Source organism: Anarrhichthys ocellatus, unplaced genomic scaffold, assembly GCF_004355925.1.
Source record: "Anarrhichthys ocellatus isolate YVR2014 unplaced genomic scaffold, GSC_Weel_1.0 scaffold25, whole genome shotgun sequence".
Taxonomy (NCBI): Eukaryota; Metazoa; Chordata; class Actinopteri; order Perciformes; family Anarhichadidae; genus Anarrhichthys; species Anarrhichthys ocellatus.
In genome coordinates, this window is record NW_022280055.1 from 999,896 (window position 1) to 1,018,041 (window position 18,146).

The 18,146-nt window shown below is 43.6% G+C and overlaps 2 protein-coding genes across 4 annotated transcripts; one reads left to right on the forward strand and one right to left on the reverse strand.

The window, feature by feature from the left end:
* Positions 1 to 7,377: 7,377 nt before the first annotated feature.
* Positions 7,378 to 16,001, reverse strand: cpsf2 (cleavage and polyadenylation specific factor 2). 3 transcript variants are annotated; one of them, XM_031861833.1, is made up of 15 exons: positions 15,866 to 16,001; positions 15,336 to 15,502; positions 15,083 to 15,242; positions 14,873 to 14,978; positions 14,663 to 14,792; positions 14,453 to 14,568; positions 13,938 to 14,125; positions 13,503 to 13,793; positions 13,250 to 13,350; positions 12,707 to 12,910; positions 12,450 to 12,602; positions 12,107 to 12,329; positions 11,515 to 11,829; positions 10,769 to 10,903; positions 7,378 to 9,566 (listed from the first exon to the last, which is right to left on the reverse strand). In XM_031861833.1, exons 2-15 carry the CDS (start codon positions 15,482 to 15,484, stop codon positions 9,474 to 9,476), a joined length of 2,364 nt encoding a protein of 787 aa, XP_031717693.1. In that variant the 5' UTR covers positions 15,485 to 15,502; positions 15,866 to 16,001; the 3' UTR covers positions 7,378 to 9,473. The 3 variants fall into 3 exon arrangements, with proteins under 3 accessions (XP_031717693.1, XP_031717695.1, XP_031717694.1); XM_031861835.1 differs by lacking the exon at positions 15,866 to 16,001 and adding an exon at positions 15,574 to 15,848; XM_031861834.1 differs by lacking the exon at positions 15,866 to 16,001 and having other exon boundaries at positions 15,336 to 15,848.
* Positions 16,002 to 16,211: 210 nt separating this feature from the next.
* Positions 16,212 to 17,959, forward strand: ndufb1 (NADH:ubiquinone oxidoreductase subunit B1). The gene is made up of 3 exons (XM_031861752.1): positions 16,212 to 16,296; positions 17,192 to 17,336; positions 17,802 to 17,959. The coding sequence occupies exons 2-3, from the start codon at positions 17,197 to 17,199 to the stop codon at positions 17,836 to 17,838; spliced, it is 177 nt and encodes a 58-aa protein (XP_031717612.1). The 5' UTR covers positions 16,212 to 16,296; positions 17,192 to 17,196; the 3' UTR covers positions 17,839 to 17,959.
* The last annotated feature ends 187 nt before the right edge of the window (positions 17,960 to 18,146 follow it).

Genomic DNA, 18,146 nt, shown 5'->3' on the forward strand with positions numbered 1-18,146 from the left:
TTCGAGGTGCTTTTGAGAGACATGAGAGTGGTATTGATCATTTCATCTAATCCTCAGCAAGAGAGAAAATAAATATATATTTCGCAAAAGTGTCTAACTATTTCTTTAACACTTGAGTTGCAGTGCTGTCTTAAGAATTACAAACAGCACACGCATGTGTTGGGGGAATTGTGAGGCTGCAGTGCAGAAGCTGGCTCCAGGCCTGCTGCGGGTCACCTTAACATCTCCACACAACAGGTTGACAAGGTTGAAACAGCGTGTCAGCTCTTACATGCCCACTTAAACAAAAAAACAAAAAAAAATGAGCAGCATGTAAGGGTCAAAGGGCTCACACTCCATTGCAATCTCCCGCATACCGAGGTTATGTAAAACCAGGGCTGTCCCTGTGGGTACAGTACGAGGCAGACCTCCAACAAACATTGGCCCTCATCTCTGAGGAGCATCCAAGACTTTGTGTGAAGGCTGCTAGTTAAGCATGGAAGGGGTTGCAGGTTATTAGACAGGGCTTTCTGAATCTGGCGCCAGGTCTCATCTTCATCCTGCAGCTTGGGTCTTCTGCATGCATACACACACACACACACACACACACACACACAGAGACATACACATCAACATGTGTGACCGATGGCCTTGCCAAGGGATTAGTCCCCTCCAGGCCCAGGCCCACACAGCAGGCAGGCAATTGGGGAGCAGTGCCAGGGCCTGCTTACAGAGATTTAGCTACTGCTTTACACTCCCTGGCCCGGTCAAACATACATACATGGCCTCCTTTGCCTCCTGCAGGACCCGGTGAACGGCCGCCGATCTGCAGCGGAGATGATAACGTGTGTGAACGGTGGTTTTAGCTGCCCGGGGAGACGGTGAGAGAATGGCTTTGTAGGAGTGTTTTAATGTGGGCAGATGTCGAAAGGAGCAGTCAGTGTAATGCGAATGTGTTGTTTCATATAAATGCCAAGCATGTGTCATGTCCTTGCACTGCTGATCACTAATGACTTGATGTCAAGGGTGTTAACAATGAACTGTGTGAGTGTTGCACAACGATTGAGTCAGCGCTGCTCATGTCAGCTTCCAACTCCATTTCTGCTGCGATGATTCATGTGGTTTATTCACTGGTTTAATGCATTAGCATCCAGCAGGACCCGGGCACAGTTTACATTATGTTTTGCATTGTAGGCTTTTGAATCAAGTGCTGACAGGATGTCTCACTTCAACAATGCACTGTGGATGGATTTTCAGAGGTTCAATGGTTATGCACCGACTGAAGCTGAGTCTATGTCACCAGATAGTGAATGATTGTCAACTGCTATTTGCAATAATAACACATAGCTACAGCATGGTGAGGTATACAATTTGAAATGCTGAGTAAAAGACAGGAAAAAAACTCAAATTGTCCCATTTGGTTATTTCAGCAAGCTGATGCCGGAATTATTTAAATCCTGCGGTTGAGAAAACAGTCGCACCACATGGTCCATTAAGTAGTGGTTCTTGATATTTTCATCATATCAGCTGATCTTCCATCTGCAAATAGATTTTTCCAAGTTTTTCCATTTTTACATGAGCATTTTAAAGGACTATGTGACATTTGATAGTTGGTTAACACCGCCTTCCTAGTACAAATGAGAAGTAAATATTTCATTGCAATCTTTTGCTGCTCTAGCTTTACCTTTGGTCGCTAATGTTAGCTATGGCAAACTTTATCTCTTTATGACTCTTCTCAATTTGTGTCACTGTTACACATTATTTTAACGGTTCTATTTCAAAAGATAAACAGGAAGTTGTTGTCCCATCGCTCTGATCTAGGTTGCCTAAAGATGATGTCTTCAAAGTAACTGACTCTTGAGTATCTTGGGAAAAGACAGCTGACGCAGACAAGTGAAGTCGTCGAATGTATTTTTGTTTGATTTGAAGGACTAATTGGACCTTGTAATGAAATTGTTTTCTCAAGTCCTGTTTTTGTCTCTTTAACGTTCTGATAAAGATATTTTATATCCAAGTTAAAGCCTTCAAAAACGTGATTAAAATAACATTGTGAAAACTCTGACATAACTCTGAACATAGCTTTACACTGTCTTTGTTTATGTTCATGTGATACAAAGGGAGAAAAGGGCAACTGGAACTGTCCTTTCGTGGCGACACAATGCTGGGATATCCATGTATAAGTGGGACTGATTCTGCTGAGTAGTGTTTGCGGTGGATAGAGGTGACACTCAGCCAAAAAAAAAAAGCGTGACACCTTCAATTATTGCACTGCTGGCACTGTAACTAATATTTTACCATTTATCTGAAGCAAGTAAACAGATGGAGAAAGAAAGACCCCTATGAACCTCTTTTTTTTTTCTCTCTCAACCTGCCAACTATAGCAGAGCCCACTTCAGCCAATGGCTGGTACTAATAGTACAGTACAAGCTCGGCGTACATGCGCACACGCACACAGGAAATGTCTCTGGAGACCTGCTGATTTTTACTCCTTGCATAAGCTCCTCAGTCAGCTGCAGGAAAAAATGAAATATTAATCGTGAGCGTTGAGCATTCTGTGGCAGCACTGCAGGTTTATTTGTCTGCCTGCTCAGGTGTGAAGAGTAAACAGGGCCGAGAGGAGCAACAGAGAGTCTAATCTGTGTATTCTAGAGGCAGCAGCCATCTCCTGCACTGCCCGCTTCATCTTCCAGGACATGAAAACTCACCCATACAGCTGTCGTCAACATAAGGCAACTCAGCCAACCCAAGACAGCCGGCATCTGTACCAAACATTGTGATTCATACAGTGCTGTTTACGTGCAGGTGTGTATGGGCCAGAAAACAGCACATTTCTCATTTATGTGTGTGTGTTTCATGCCTTCTGGCTGTGATCTATTTCTTTATCTCTCAAAAAAAAACAACTCAGTTTCATAACACGATGAGCATGATAAGTGCCAGAGAGGTTCACAGTAGGTGCTTCAGTAGCTACACGAGGCGGATAAAATGGGACGCTTGTTGTATGTTATGCAATCCAGTACAGTAGCCATGTGATATGCTACCTCATTCCTTGTTTTTTTTTTTTTTTTGTTGAGATGGTGTCAGAAATTGGTCATTCACCTCTGTGGCTGCTTGTATCCGCTCAGGGTGAGTGTGAAATGTTGTCGAAAGCTCCAGAAAAAGCAAGTAAGTGGACCTTGATTCAACATATTGCTGTCAAACTACTGATTCAAAGGCAAGAATGCCCTTTCACGCTCAATTTGAGGCTGTAGTTTGTGGTGTTGCATGGACACTACAGGGTGTTCGTGTCATTTTGTCCACCCTCTTTTAATGACAAATGCTAAAATACATATCTCCTCAATGCGTCTGATGAAATATCTCAACATGTCACTCATTATTTTACCTTTATGTTCAGCTCTTTCTTATTTTTTCATTATTCTGGTGACAAACTCTATTAACAGTTCGTCCAAACCTGCTTACTTTCCATTTTTCTTATACTTCCCTCCACATCACCCTCATCCCCTGGACCCAAGACATCTATTTGACTTTTTAGAATGGTTTTAATCATTTGAGCATGAGCATCAGGACCATGTGATTGGCTACATTGGAGAGCCTCAGCCTTCTGTAATTGAGCTGCACATAAATAACTTCATTATTCTTTTGTCTGCAGAGCAGAAAAGAAAGGGTAGGCAGGCAAAGAGCCGCCTTTTCCCCTTGCAAGGAACAGTGGAGAGTCTCATTCAGACTGACCACATGCAGCCCATTCATTCTGGGAAAATAGCGTCAGAGTTGGATGCGCAGGCTACAAAGTCTATATCCATGCGGCAAGCAGCAGTCTCCAAAAACAGGGGGCAAGTGAGGGTGCGTTCCTTCATTCACTTGGAGCCGGGGGTGGAAGGGTGTGCAATAAAGTCAGTGAGCCAGTAGATTTCCCTGCTGTGTGATTTCCTCACCCTGCACACCTCCATGCTGGACACAAACGTTATCGGCATTGCGTAGTAGGAGGATGAGTAGGAGTTGTTAATGTCATAGTCGCATTATTCATAAGCAGGCACGGGGACTGCTACGTGCTTTTTGATGGAAAGGTTATTAGAAATGTTATTTAAAGTGGCATCCCGCCATTTTTACACATGAAGATGAGCTAGCCTTGTCATGAAGAGTACCGCTCAGGCTGTAAATACAGCTGGATCCTCTCTGCTGTGGCTCTGAAGGGAGCTGACATCAACTTTTTTTGTTTTTGTTGTTGTATAATTCTCTTCCTCTTTGACTCAGTTTTCACATCCCTCCACCCCAAACCCCTATTTGGCTTTTCTCACTTATCTCATTTGAATACTGGGGGGGGGGGCTCCAGGGTCACGTTGTGTTTGTGGTAGTTTGAATAATTGCAAAAATTTGTTTGGTAATACAGTATGCGGCACAAAAAGCACGACACAAATCCCTTAGGGTTGCGGTGACATCTGCATTGTTACATAATCTAGAGGCATCTCTTGCAGAGGGGATACTAATTTCAAATGTAGTTTTAAAGCCTTTATTAATCAGCTTATCTCATTTCCTTAATCAAATAACCACAAACTAACACGCACATGGGGTCAGTAGGGGCCCATAGCCCATTTTTGGTCTGGGGACCCCTCTAATCCAGCCATGAGTGGAGCCTTGGTCTATGGGAGGGGAAGATCATATAGTCTTGGTTCTCAATTTTGCTGATGACTAAAAGGTGTATTCAAAGAAAGCTAATGGGGTCGATCGTTGAGTTGATATCATTGTATCACACATACACTGGTCAAAATGGGATTTCCAGGCTCACGTGTTAACAGTGGCTTTACGTATTTGAGTTCTTGAAATCCATATGCCGAATGATAACATATTCATGGTCTTTTCCTTTTTCTTTTTATTGATTTTACCAGGTAAAAACTTGAGACCTTTAATGTTTTTGCTCTCAGGTCTCAAGTCATGTTAAGTCTTTAGGCGATTAAGTCTCAAGTATATCAACTCTCCCACCGGTCAGCCAAGTCAAGTTTTAAGTCACCGTTTTCTTGTGACTTAAACCTGGCTCAAGTCTCAAGTCTACAGCTCTGGTCCTTATTGTATCCGGCATGAGACGGCTAGAATTGGCCTCAAAAGAGAATGTGAATGACAGAAAGCATTAAATTCTGTTTGACTGAGGGTCTGCTGGCCACGGCTCAGAGTGCTGGCATGTCCACCGAAACAGCACGAAGATAAAACAGTTGTAGTGCTGAGTCACTTCTCTGGATTCTCACTCCTCGGTCTGGGCCTCTTCTCATTTTCACGTCAGCATCGTTCACTGCAGATGATTCAGCCTTATTACGCGGCATCGCGTGTCATGCCAGAGAGTCATGCTGAGTTTAGGAGAGACGTCTGCAGGGGTAAACACAGGGAGCGAATCCTCGTCGTGTTTTCCAGAGCTTGAATTAATCATCGGCAGGGTCTCCTCATCGCTCTCAAGGTGGTGTCAGCGATGTCACATCGGATGAGGCCGGCTCCCTCTGATGTGCTGAGCGGAAAGAGCAGGCCAGCCAGGTTTGCATTCTGCTGACTGGCTGGAACCACATGTCAGCCTGAATGCAGTTTGCTCAGAGGCGGATGCTGCCCTCATCCAAGAACGTGTTTTCCTGATCCCATTGCCTGCGTGGCCTCAAGTTACAGACAACCAAACTGGTCAGGTTTGTTTTGCTCTGGGAGGAGAAGAATGCGCTGTTTGTACACAAGCCAAGTAAAACAATCTCATGTGATCTGTCCTAAATATCCAGTCACATACACATGATCGCTAAGTCACCCAAATGCCTGTGCCAGGGGGAGCCAGTCGGGATGAGTCCCAGCCATGAATGCACCCAACCAAAAAAACGCATTGTTTCATCAAAAAGGAATCATGGCAGCTGCAGTATTGTGGGCTGTGAATAATCTGGCAGCAAGAGCCTTCGTGGATTTGTGCTCGTGAGCGTCCCCGCTTTGTGGATGGGTGTGAAGAGCAGGTTGCATAAGAGGATCACCTCCGTAATGGTGTAATTCAGGATTCCTGCTCAACACCGCCTTTCTATGCGAGTCTTAAGGAGAGGGTGGGCAGGAGTGGTTCTTTTACTGAAGGACAATTACCGAGAGGAAGATGCTGGCACATGAGGATTAGCCACAGAGGCAGGAATTATGGAAGAGATAGACGGGAAGAGCATGCGAGTGCCTGGAGGGGAATTATGATGTGTGGAGTGGGGAAGAAAATGAATAGGCTGAAAACAGGAAAGGCAACTCCACCCAAACTGATTTTTAGAGAAATATCTGCCAGTTACATGTAATTTAGATGCAGCTGTCGGCGATGGGGGCTTTGCAATCATTTACAGTTGTCAGTTCTGTAGTTTTTCACCAAGTGAGATATCTCAGAAATGACCGATACATCTCAGACTCGAAATTACAACAAAGAGACTCCACATGAATGTGGAAAATTTGAGCGGTGAAATATTGCACGGTGTTATAATTTCTTTATTTTGATGTTATTATTTTCCGATGGTGAGATAAAAGCATAACAATGGTAACGTTAAACAACAGTGTGGAGGCAAGAGATGCAACACATTTATTAAATATCTAGCAATTCTGTCAAAGGACTGCTTCGTATTCGTTCACAACCTTTGCTTGTAAAACAACCGAAACAAAGCTCCAGAGATTTCAACGTGATGTCCATTTGGGCAAATGACAAATTCCATTCTTTGGCGCTGGGTATCATGAGATTTTCGTGCCTTATTATGCTAAGTTTGAATATTGTGAGGTTTCATAGAAATTCGTCCCCTTTTCACATTATTACATTGATGTCATTGGCATTAAGTGGTCTGCTTAGTGAGTTGACCGGGAATTCAAAAGGGATTAAATTCATTCATCCTCCAGTCGACACAGATGAATGGAAACACACACACAACCAAGATTCTCCTTTCTGAGCGCCGCTTCGTGCCAATGAGTACAGTGTGAAGAGCAGAGGGGTGGTCAACACGGAGCCAGGTTATGGATTTATGGATTAGACGTGGTCTGACAGATAGGCAGGGGGCACTTGTTGAGTTGAGAGCAGATCTCTCGCTGGCCTCCAGGGGGCAGAGCCTCAGTGCCCCAGGGAGACTCTGCCCTGTGCTCTGGGCTTAGCTGCTCGTTACATTAAAACAGGGGCTTCTGTGACAGAGTCAGCATTATGAAAGCTAAGAGGATTAGCTGATGGACATTTCTGGCGTTGCCGGTCAATTATCAAAATGAAAAGCAGTGACTGGGCAGGGCTGGCATGCTCTGTGGCACAGAAGAGCTCCTCTCTCTCTCTCTCTCTCTCTCTCTCTCTCTCTCAGCATCTGCCTGTCACAGGTTACTGAGGTTCGGGGTGGGGTGGGGAATAAAAGGCATCGTTGAAGCGTTTCTGCCTTTCTGAACATGAACGTTTGTGTGTGTGTGTGTGTGTCTATGTCTGTGTGAGCCACGGATTAAAAAAAGAGCATTTAAATTTTAATGTTTCTAAAGTGCAAAACTGTATGTTATGCAACTGTGTAAGAACAGGCCTGCACGTCAGCCAGCCATCAGTGCTCAAGTGTAACTCCTCCAACCATGTGCATGATCACCCCCCACACACACACACACTGCTTTCACTGCCCTACTTATGTGCGTGCGCCCCACAGTGATTGCTTAACAGGCTATCAGTGTAGGAGGAGTCTCCACCACTATGCTGCACATGTGATGTTGGGAGAGTTCTGGATGATGAAGAGTTGTTGGAGGATGATGGGGGGGGGGGGGATGGTATATCCGTAAAAGTGGCGTTCCACAGCTGCCCGTATTAAGGATCTTCCCCCGGGATTCACACAGCGCTACAAACGTAATCAACCAAGTCAATGTGCCACCGCGGGTGCAGCGGACACATCTCTCCGGCAGTGACACCCTGCCTTCCCCTCCATCCTCAACAGCAGCAACATGCCTTCTTATCGCCCCGACTTTCCAATACGCTGGTTAGACCTCACTGGAGCACAGCAGAGGTGAGGCTGTACATCCATGTGTGTCTGAGAAAGATAAGAAAACAAACTGCTGAACCATTTCATTATTTATTTTTTTACCCTGTCATGAACAGCCAGGGGGGTTTATTTATTTATTTATTGCTAGTAGGCTGAATTATATTCAATCCCAGTTATCTCTTCAGGGACCATGTCATCTCTCCACTGTATTACAGATGGTCCTGCCGCATGGGCAGATTTGATATGGGTATTCAGGGGCCGGTTAGATGCAGCTGAAAAATGTCTCCATCTGGTGTTGCAGCGCTAACTAGTTGAACTAGCAGGCAGGACATGTGTGTGTTGATAGATGCAGCGCATGCAAAAAAAATAAAAAATAAGGACAGAGCAGGGGATCATTTGGGTACAGTTTCTGCATCGAAAATGATACTTTTCAATAGATTAGTTTGAGGAATATTCACTTTTAAATTGAGCAAAATACACCAATTTTACACATGAACATCAGTTTACTTGTCATTGGAAATTTGTGAAAATTTTGAGAAAATGACTGATGATGTCATCAGTTAGTTTGGTTTGGTTGCGAGACATCAAATCAGAGAAAGTATCCTGCGTTACAAGCTGGAGTTTTGGGCGTTTATCAGACAGTAGTAGCTCAAACTCAGGATACCCGGGCCTCTGCTTCTGGTCGGTCTCTCACCGGGCCCTTCATTTCATGGAAGTGCAATAACAAAAACACAGGAGCACCCTCTTAATGTGGCACGACCGGCCACACAAGAACGTATTTTCGATAAATTCTGTCTAAAATAACCAAAAATTCCTGTTAACCTGAATATATGTTCAAAGTACTACAGAGTATTACACTAAGGCTTTACTGTTGGAGTGGAATAGTCTACCTATAGTATAGTATATCTATCCTGTGATATTTGATCTGGACTCAAGTGTGAAATATATCTGCTACCTAGTGGTCTCAAGAATAAGTGAAGAGGACAGAGCTCAAGAATTGTGCCAACTTTTGATTCTTTCCCATTTTACTCAAAAAAGTAATGAGGTTTATTACCCAGCCCTAACTGTTGACATCTGAGACAAAGCATATTTGAAAAAAAAAAAAAAAAAAAAAAAGGATTTAATGACAGAATAGGAGGGGGAAACGCATCCTTTAGTCCATCCAGTGCATCAGGATGTTACTGTACAGAGGGAGGAGTTGTAGTATCTCTTCACACACATACACACACACACACACACACACAGAGAGGTCAGTCCAGGGAAAGCATCAGCCTCTCGCTTTGTGGAGGTAAACTAACAATCATAAAAAAAAAATTCATCATCTGGAAAAAAACTACTATAAAAAGGGAAAATGTACAACTGGGTTTGCAGGGAAACAGCTGGAGCTGCCCATGAGGCAGAGTGTGGTACACCCTTGTCCTCTGGGTAAAGTCCTTGTGAAGGATCGTCTCTGTATTGCCGCTGTATGCTCTTCTGCAGTGTGTCGTCCTCCTCCTCCTCCTCCTCCTCCTCCTCCTCCTGCTGCTGCTGCTGCTGCTATACCACGGCGTACTGCTGATACAGCAGCTCCCGGATCTTATAGTAGTCGTCACACAGGCAGCCTTCCAGGCCAATGCGCCCGGCCTCCGTCTGGACAAAGAAGCACAGGTCACATGGGTCCATTCATTAACACTTTGTACGACATGGTTCCCTTTTTAAACATTGAAGTACACGCACTGAACAGCCCACTGCTGACCTCCAAAATAAATATCGGTCCAATTCATTCCCACAGACGTTCACAGACTTTCTAATGAAGCCATCCGCTCCAAGTTTTCCCTCTTAAATACCACACGCGCCTTTAAGAGTCTCAGTTCTCTTTGATCTCATTTTCTGGGTTGTGTCTATTTTAAGTTCTTGTCAATTATGCATTTTGTTGTTGGTATCCTGGCTCACTCTCAACTTTTCTTTTTTGCGGGGTTTTTCTGAGGTGAGATGTATTCATATGTAACTTTTATTTGAATCCTCCTTTAACAGGCTGCATTTGCTTCTCTTGTGTTTAATGTTCCACTTTTGGTCCGACACCGGTAATTTATCTCATCGGGTAGAAGTAGACAAACCTTAACCTCACATTCGATAGATACCTCTGCTATTGTTTATCTAGACTCAGCTGCTGTATTTACTGTACTACATTACTGTATAGACTGGTCTGCTGTATTTACTGTACTACATTACTGTATAGACTGGGCTGCTGTATTTACTGTACTACATTACTGTATAGACTGGGCTGCTGTATTTACGCCATCTAAAACAACTTGCCCGACAGTCCATCAATGTGTCACAATGCGTTACAACAATTTTAGTGTCTTTTTCAGCTGTACGGCTCTAAGGCAATAAATACCCACATCATTGGTAATGTATTTAATCTGTGCCTGTTTGCTGCAGTCGTAAATAATGGTTGTGTGTTTCTGGGGCTTTGACGGGTACAATAAAAGTTACTGAAGGTTACAGACAGGAGATGTGAGAGGATATATTTTTTGTGATAAGCTAAAGGCCTTTTAGGGTCTTTAAATATGTTGGACAATTAATTATTTTAAGTGTTTTGTACAGGTCCTTTAATTCACATGCTTTTAATTTCATTAAAACGGGCTATATTTCAGCTATGCAACTTCTTTGCACAGAGACCTGGAATTTTGGCTCAACATTTTTATTGCTTGGTTTTGGCGGTACAACGAGCCTACGTCGTATGTCTGTGCGGGCAACTTTCCCTGTGGGGGGGGGGGGGTAGTGGTGACGAGTGTGGCAGGGAGCTGACGGATAGCACACTCGCTGAGCCAGTGGGAAGGACAACTCACCCTGCGGACGGCCACCATGTTGTTGCATACCAGCACGCCTCCCACAAACTCGGCCTGGATGCCCTCTCTCAGCAGGACCTGCTTAAAGTCGGAGAGGCGAGGCTCGTTGATGAACACCGACTGATGTCCAGAAATCTGGAGGGAGAACAAGAAAAAAAGACGCGTCGGTTAGACTAAGGGCTGTCTGAATTGCTTATGTGTCCTTGTGAACACATAACAGTGGAACTGCATTATAATGCCTTCTCAATCAGAGCCCAATGGGTGTCTGTTGACAGCGCACCTTGGGCTAACTGTCTCCCAACCTCTTTGCTGACAACATGGAGTCTTTTTTTACATAAAGATTCAGTAGAACGATGTCTATGCTGATGAGTTTGACACGAGAAGGCTGTCTGCACATTTATGTGCTGAAGGGGGAAAGATTCTCCGTGCTCACCTTCAGTCTGAGTTTAATAAGCGTCTGTACGAGCATGATTTGTGACGGCACAACTAGTGTGGAAGATAATCATGGTCAAATAACACCAGTTTGTCATTCAAGGGGAATGTGCTTCTCAGTGAAGTGGGAGACTTATTATGACCGGCACTAAAACCTTTGAAATTAAAATCTTTGCATATTCATACATTCTGGATTTGTTAATCAGGGAAAGGGAGATGATGTCATTCTCAGCATTTTGAAAAAAAATTGACATTTAATTGTCACACCTATCGCAAAACCCCATAACTCATATTCAGAAATAATGATGTCTCACCTCCTGTGGAGGCAGTGGCTCCAGCGTGGGAATGACGTCGCTCTCCTCAGACACCTCCTTCTCGTCCTCCCCAAACAGGTTCTTAATGGCTCGCTGTGCTGCCACCGCCGTGGCGTTTTGGTCGATGTCGAGCTCGGGGGCGACATCCATGGCCAGCTCGCCGTCCTCCGTCTCCTCTTTCACACCCTCCTCCAGCATCACGCCCGTGTCCACCTTCACCACGCGCATGTCCAGCACGCCATCGATCCAGGCCAGCTCGGTGTCTTTGGCCTTGCAGAACTGCAGGGAGCTCACCAGGGAGTCTTTCAACCGCACCTTTACCGCGAGAAGATGAGACAAGATGAAGATGTTCGCCTGTCATGGAAGCTCTCTTCTGTGCTTTGCTAAAGAAATCAACCTCGTAGCAGTTAACTTTTTGGCCTCACTTGTCAACCGACAAAGTTTTATCAGGTTTTACTATTTCACAGCAGAATATTTTTGCTGCATGAATCTATTAAACACATTTAAGGATACATGATAGACCTACGTACAACAATCCTGTATATCAAATCATCACAAAAATGCAACCCGGCAGGCTTTTAGTGCGGCTGACCTGGTAGATGTGCGTTTCACTGGTGGCGTCGATGGTCTCCTGCAGTTTGGGCGTGTAGACCTTGATGTCCTTGCTGAAAGCCTTGCAGGACTCAGCCAGGTCCAGACTGGCTTCCGCCGGCCCACGAACGATCACCAACTGCCTGGGCTTCATCTGATTAATGATCTTCTTGATGGAGTCGCCATCAGAGCGACCTTCGTAGTCTATGTACATTATCCTCGCTCTGGAAGAAGAGTTAAGTTAGCATTGTTTAGTATCCTCACAGATAAGATTTCTTAAAAGACTTGAGACGACACATATTGGGAATTAAAACCTGCAGAGTTCTTGTTGAAGGATCACTGACCTGATTTCAAGATTTTCTACACTGGAGATGCATTTGGTGGGAACCACAGAGAGATCCTGGTCCATGGGCTCATCGCCGTTGGTCAACCCGGATTCCAGTTTGCTTTTCTCCTCCTCTGTGGCTTGCAGCTCAGGAACCAGGAAGTCTTCTAGTCTGCGAAAGAACAATAATGGCTTATTGACGATGGCGTCAAACAGTCGGTGTAAATTCTCTGTATGCATCTTTATGTAATCTGCCGTGTATTAAAGGTTTTGCACCTGATGATTTCCCCATACTCGTCCCATTTGATTCTCTCCTCGTGTGTGGGGAACATCGGATAAGACTTTTTGGCCTGTTTGAAGAAGCTGCCTTTGCGGCTCCCCTCGCTCTTCATCATCAGGTCATGGTGTTTTGTTTTCACTGGAACGGGCTGATCCAGATCATCGTCCATATCGCTCTCGTCACTCGAGTCAACATCCACCCTGCAAGCGCATGAAATACACATTAACTGTACACATACATGTTTCATTTTCCCACAGACAGGCAACAGATTTTCGCTCAGTTGCAGAGTGGAAATGTTGCCTTAAAGTGTCATGACTCATCTCCCATTTACAAATTTCCATTTAAATAGACTCAGATTAAATTTGCAATCTAGAGCAGTATTTGCATTTCTGCTGGCTTTTTACATAATTTCCTGTTTGAGCTGTTAAAAGACGGTAAAATAAATGACAGGTTTTGTTACACCACCAGGCATAAAGCATCATGAAAAAGAGACATCCAACCCTCGAGCACCCAGTCGACCCATGTCTATTTCTACTTACTCTTTTGCTTGTTCCAGTTTTTTAGCTGCTTCTTTCTTCACTCTGTCCTTTTCAAGGTATTCCTCCAGCTCCTTGCCCTCGAGCTTCACTCTTTTCCTCACCTGTCATAACGAGAAGAGTGAAAGATGGATATGGAGCAAATGATGAGTCGGAATGTGAGATAACAGAGCTTGTCGTGGGGAAAACGCAGCGTAAAGAGACAATCTGAAAACCCTCCGTCATGACAAATCAGCATTGTGACCGCCGGTCTCACCTCCAGATCCAACATCTTCTCTCCAGGATTGTCAATGAGGTAGCGGGCCAGAGTTCCAGGTGTAGTGCGGTACGTCAGGATGACAGAGTTTTTGGCGTCTTGGCACCACTGGATGAAGAGTTCTCTGGAAAAGCCAGACTCGAGGTCTGGTTGGCTGCAAAGCACCACTTTGGGACTGGGCACCCGCGCCAGGTCTGCCAGACTGTGGCACAGGGTCAAGTGGCGGAACTGGAAGGGGTTGTTCCTCTTGTCTTCAAAGCACCTCATGAGCTTGTCACTCATCCACTCCACCTTCAGAAACAAAGCGGATTAAGTTCATGTAATTGTGTACATTTGTTATATGTGGCAAACAAAGTGATTCTGAACTATCCTGGTAAAGTCACAAGGAAGGAATAGTACAATATCCTCTAAAGTGTAAAAATCGGTGATCGATACCTGGGACTTTGAGAACTCCACCACGTTATAGCTGACATTGTTCAGCAGAGCGAGGGGGTAGGCTCCCAGTCCAGCGTCTTTTGTCCTCCAAATCTGGTCCAAGAGCTGAGCCAGCTCCAACACACGCCCAGCTGTGTCCACGGCAATAAGGACATTTCCGTCACCACGAAGGGTCTCCATTACATTGGCTGTGAAAAAATATATGAAAATATTAATGAAAATAAACAACATTGTTCTCCCATTGTATTCAATGAGTAGTTAGAGTAGATGCAAAACACCAAACATCCTATATTTTTTACAAAATATTAGAAAAAACTAATACTGGACAGAAAGAGAGAACTTAAATGATAACTTGCTCATTTGAATTACATGCAGGATTACATGGTTATTTTCTTACACCACAAGACATGTTATAATGTGATTGCAATACATCTTAAAATATAAGTAATTCAACTGAATAAATATACTGTTAAATACAGACATTGTTACTTAAAAGTCTTGTGAAGATTACTTACTAAGGAGCAGCTCATCCCTCTGTTTGCGACGTGGCTGCACATATGTAGCGTTGAAGGAGTCTGTGATAAGTAAAGACGGACGACTAATGCTCTCCAACGTGCAGCCGTTGAGGTGTCTAGAATAGAGGAACGGAGTTAAAACGGGCATGAGCTAACACGAGATTAAAAACTAAACAAATCCAATTTCATATCAATGTTTTGTGCGCTCACATTTCTCTCTTGTGGTTGAAGTCAACGGCATAAACAATCTCCTCCTCGCCATCCTTCACAATTTTCCAAATAGTGCCTCCAATCATGTGTCCGGCTGGAAGTGGAGTGATGGAAAGCCCATGTCCTTTCCCTGTCAGGTAAAAAGAAAGACGTGAAACACAAACAGTGGTGACTCCTGTCCTGACCTAAACGGGTCTGCAACTAACTCACCTTTCAGATTGACAATCTGAGAGTATTTCAGCTGCTGGATTTTATCAAAAGCACAGTCCACATCATCGAGGGTGAACAGTGTGAAGTCTTCACTGTTGTTTCGAGACTAAGCGGAAAGAATGAAATGATTAAGAAATCATCGGTAAATATGCGATCAAGCTCTAATAAATAGCTTTACATGCAGTACATTCCCCCACACCCCCTTCCTACCTGATATAGATCATACATGAACATCTGACCCATCTTGTAGACAGGGATTGTAGCATAGATGGTGCAGTTTAGACCCAGTTTCCCCACAGCGTATGGCAGGGCTCCCAGATGTATGGGGTCAGGGTGGGAGAGGAGCACGGCATCGACCTGATGAACATATCTGGAGGGAAAAGAGGACATCACACTTGTTTGAATTTGCAAAACAGAGGGGGGGGGGGGAGTGATGGATTTAGAAGATTGATAGCACAATTACCGTTTCATAGCATCGATGATGTCCATTGAGAAGCTTTCATCCCAGCCACAGTCCAGGAGGAAGCGGAATTCATCCACCTGCAGCAGGTAACAGAGGGCCGACTCCTCCTGCACCCCTGATATGGCTGTCAGTTTGATAATGGAGGTCATGTTTCTTCAGTTGTCACGCTGAAAGTAAACTTAAGTTAGCAGGAGGTTATGCTTACCACACAACAAATAAACAAAACTAAACCACCTACTTAAGTGGTGTGGCTCTGTGCAACTTTGATGACGACTGAGCACTCATTCAGTTCTATTCATGTAATCTGCAAACATAGACACTTAACTGGTTGTTAAATATGTGGCCGTCTAATTAATTACAAGTAAGTAAGAAAAGTAAAGCAGTTTGGTTGCTAGCCACAGCTAGTTCGCACTAGCAACGTTAACAAAGTAACCGTTAGCCGGCAGCCTGTCTATTTAGCATCCTAGCTACACTTAGCTTGTGGATGCAACGTTAAGTGACTTGGGTCGGCAATGGAAGGTGCAACTTACCACTAAATAGGAGATACTATAATTTCCTCCCGTTGATATAGAAACACAATTGGTAAATGTTCTATAATTCCAACATTAAGACATTTTGTCTAGCGTTTACAGTGCACACTTGACTAGCAGACATGTTTACCGCTGCGTCATGTGTGAAAGGGCAAAAGAGCGTACCAAGTATGGCCGCGTTAATAAATAAAAAACTATTTCCCGACTTAACACCAAATGCTCATTTTATCGTAGTACATTTTAATAACTGTTCTTGAATATATTTAATTAATATGTTGTAACTGATATTATCACCCATGATAAGAGACATTACGGTAATACATTTTTGTTCTTGTTCAAATGACACCGTCGCATTGTCACAGTTGGTAGAGTCCAATGTCCTCTGCCTACTGAGTGAAGAGCTAAAGGCCACTGCTTGGTGTAAACAGAAGGTAATATTTTACATATTCGTTGTGCGTCTTTGATATTTGAGTCATTGAACTGTAACATGTTGATTTTGCTAAACACCTAACAATTGCTTTAACTGAGAAACCATTCTCAACGAAAACCTGACACACATTGCTAATGTTAGCTAGCTAGCTAACAAGTAGCTGTGGTCTGCGTTGTGTTTAGTTATTAAATTACAGTGTGCAATATTAAATGGTATTACATGAGGTTTAGAGATTACCTTCACCTCACACCAATTAAATATAAGAGAGCTCTGTCTGACAAACGTCAGCAACAATGAAATGACTAAATAACACGCTCCATTATGTTCTCAGTCCGAATAGTGTCCACGCAAATGAGGTCATCCAAAGGCTAAAAACAATGTTTTAGAGGTTGTCATCACCTATCATGATTTGTCACATATAGTTTTAGTTGTGCAATCCAATCAATCCCAAATCAGAAATATATATGACCAGAATATCTGTCAGCTTTATTTTTGCAGTAGCTTTAGTGTCACAGGTCTTGTTGAGCTCGTCTAAATAAAGATGGCCTTCCTAAAAGAATTGGTAGTCCTGTCTCCTGTGTAGTTCCTCAGATGTGATGGGGGTTACCTATTAATTATTTCAACTAGATAGTGTGATACCACTTTTTTCCAAAGATGTATAGGCCCTTTCCACTGACTACAGTAACTCTGGGCAAAGTCCTTTCGAAATGCATGGCATTTCATTTAGTGACTGGCAGAGCAATCTATTGGATATTGCATTAGGTTTTCATTAATGTGATAGTACATTTTGTAATAGTGTCATGTCAAATGCAAATATTAGTATACCCGTTTTTGACCAGGGTTTAAAATGTGCCACAGAATCTAGGTTACAATGTGTTTTCTGCTTACTTCTGTAGGAACCATGGTCAACTTTGTAGCACTTGCCCGGGAGCATTGGGTGAACATACTGGTGCCCATGGGCTTTGTGATCGGATGGTACCTCGACAAACAACAGGACCAGAAGCTGACAGCTTTCAGGAACAAAAGTGTTTTGTTTAGCAGGTAAGAATAAAATGTCCCCGCTCTGTCTTAAAGTTAAACAAGTCCCCCTTTGGTTTTCAGTGGATTAAGGATCCAGTGACATTCATTTCAAAGTTGTGTGATGATGATCCTTGCTACTGCAAACCCACTCACCTCCACTTTGAACTAATTACTAGGAATATAAGTAAGCAGAATGCTCGGTGATTAAAGGAAAACATGTAGTTTGTGTTGCAACACTCAACTAACAGCTATCCAATATACAGTTACTCCACTTGACCCAAATAAACATTAGAGATGGAACCCAAAAGCCTCTAGTTGTGTTTTACCATGTATATTTGCCAGTGCACTTATAACATAAAACGTAAGTACAATTAGCTTTTTAAATGTTTTGATAATAAGCATTTTGAAAACTTGCCTGATATTAAGCCGGTCTCTAACGGCAGTGTTGCTCTGGGTAAAAGCTTATCCAACTTTTGTTCTCTTTAGGGAGCTGAAGCCTGGTGAGGAGGTGACCTGGAAGTAGACTGCCCCTACCTGGATAATATGTCCCGTCATCTGTGGTGTCCCTCGAATCAGAGTATTTAAGAAGACTGTATCTATGTATTTCAGTTGTATCAACAGACAATAAACATGCCCTTTCTCATCAAAATAATGTGGTACTTGCTGGTGATTGATTGCATAACACATTACACCATTTCATTCTTTTCAGAAACTGATTTATTTGATCCTAGACAAAGAGCAAAGTCATGAATGGGGTTGTTGAGCATGACTAGTTCAGTAGAGCTAATTAAGACAACTTGGGGGGGGGGGGGGGGGGGGGGGGGGGGGGGG

What these genes read in the sequence shown, in the direction of transcription:
- ndufb1 (XM_031861752.1), top strand. Translation starts at nt 17,197, where the DNA reads ATGGTCAACTTTGTAGCACTTGCCCGGGAGCATTGGGTGAACATACTG. An exon ending in AAAAGTGTTTTGTTTAGCAG is followed by an intron (nt 17,337 to 17,801) that starts GTAAGAATAAAA and finishes TGTTCTCTTTAG; the next exon opens with GGAGCTGAAGCCTGGTGAGG.
- cpsf2 (XM_031861833.1), bottom strand. Translation starts at nt 15,484, where the DNA reads ATGACCTCCATTATCAAACTGACAGCCATATCAGGGGTGCAGGAGGAG. An exon ending in TGGAGTTCTCAAAGTCCCAG is followed by an intron (nt 13,794 to 13,937) that starts GTATCGATCACC and finishes TTGTTTCTGAAG; the next exon opens with GTGGAGTGGATGAGTGACAA. An exon ending in AGAAGATGTTGGATCTGGAG is followed by an intron (nt 13,351 to 13,502) that starts GTGAGACCGGCG and finishes TCGTTATGACAG; the next exon opens with GTGAGGAAAAGAGTGAAGCT.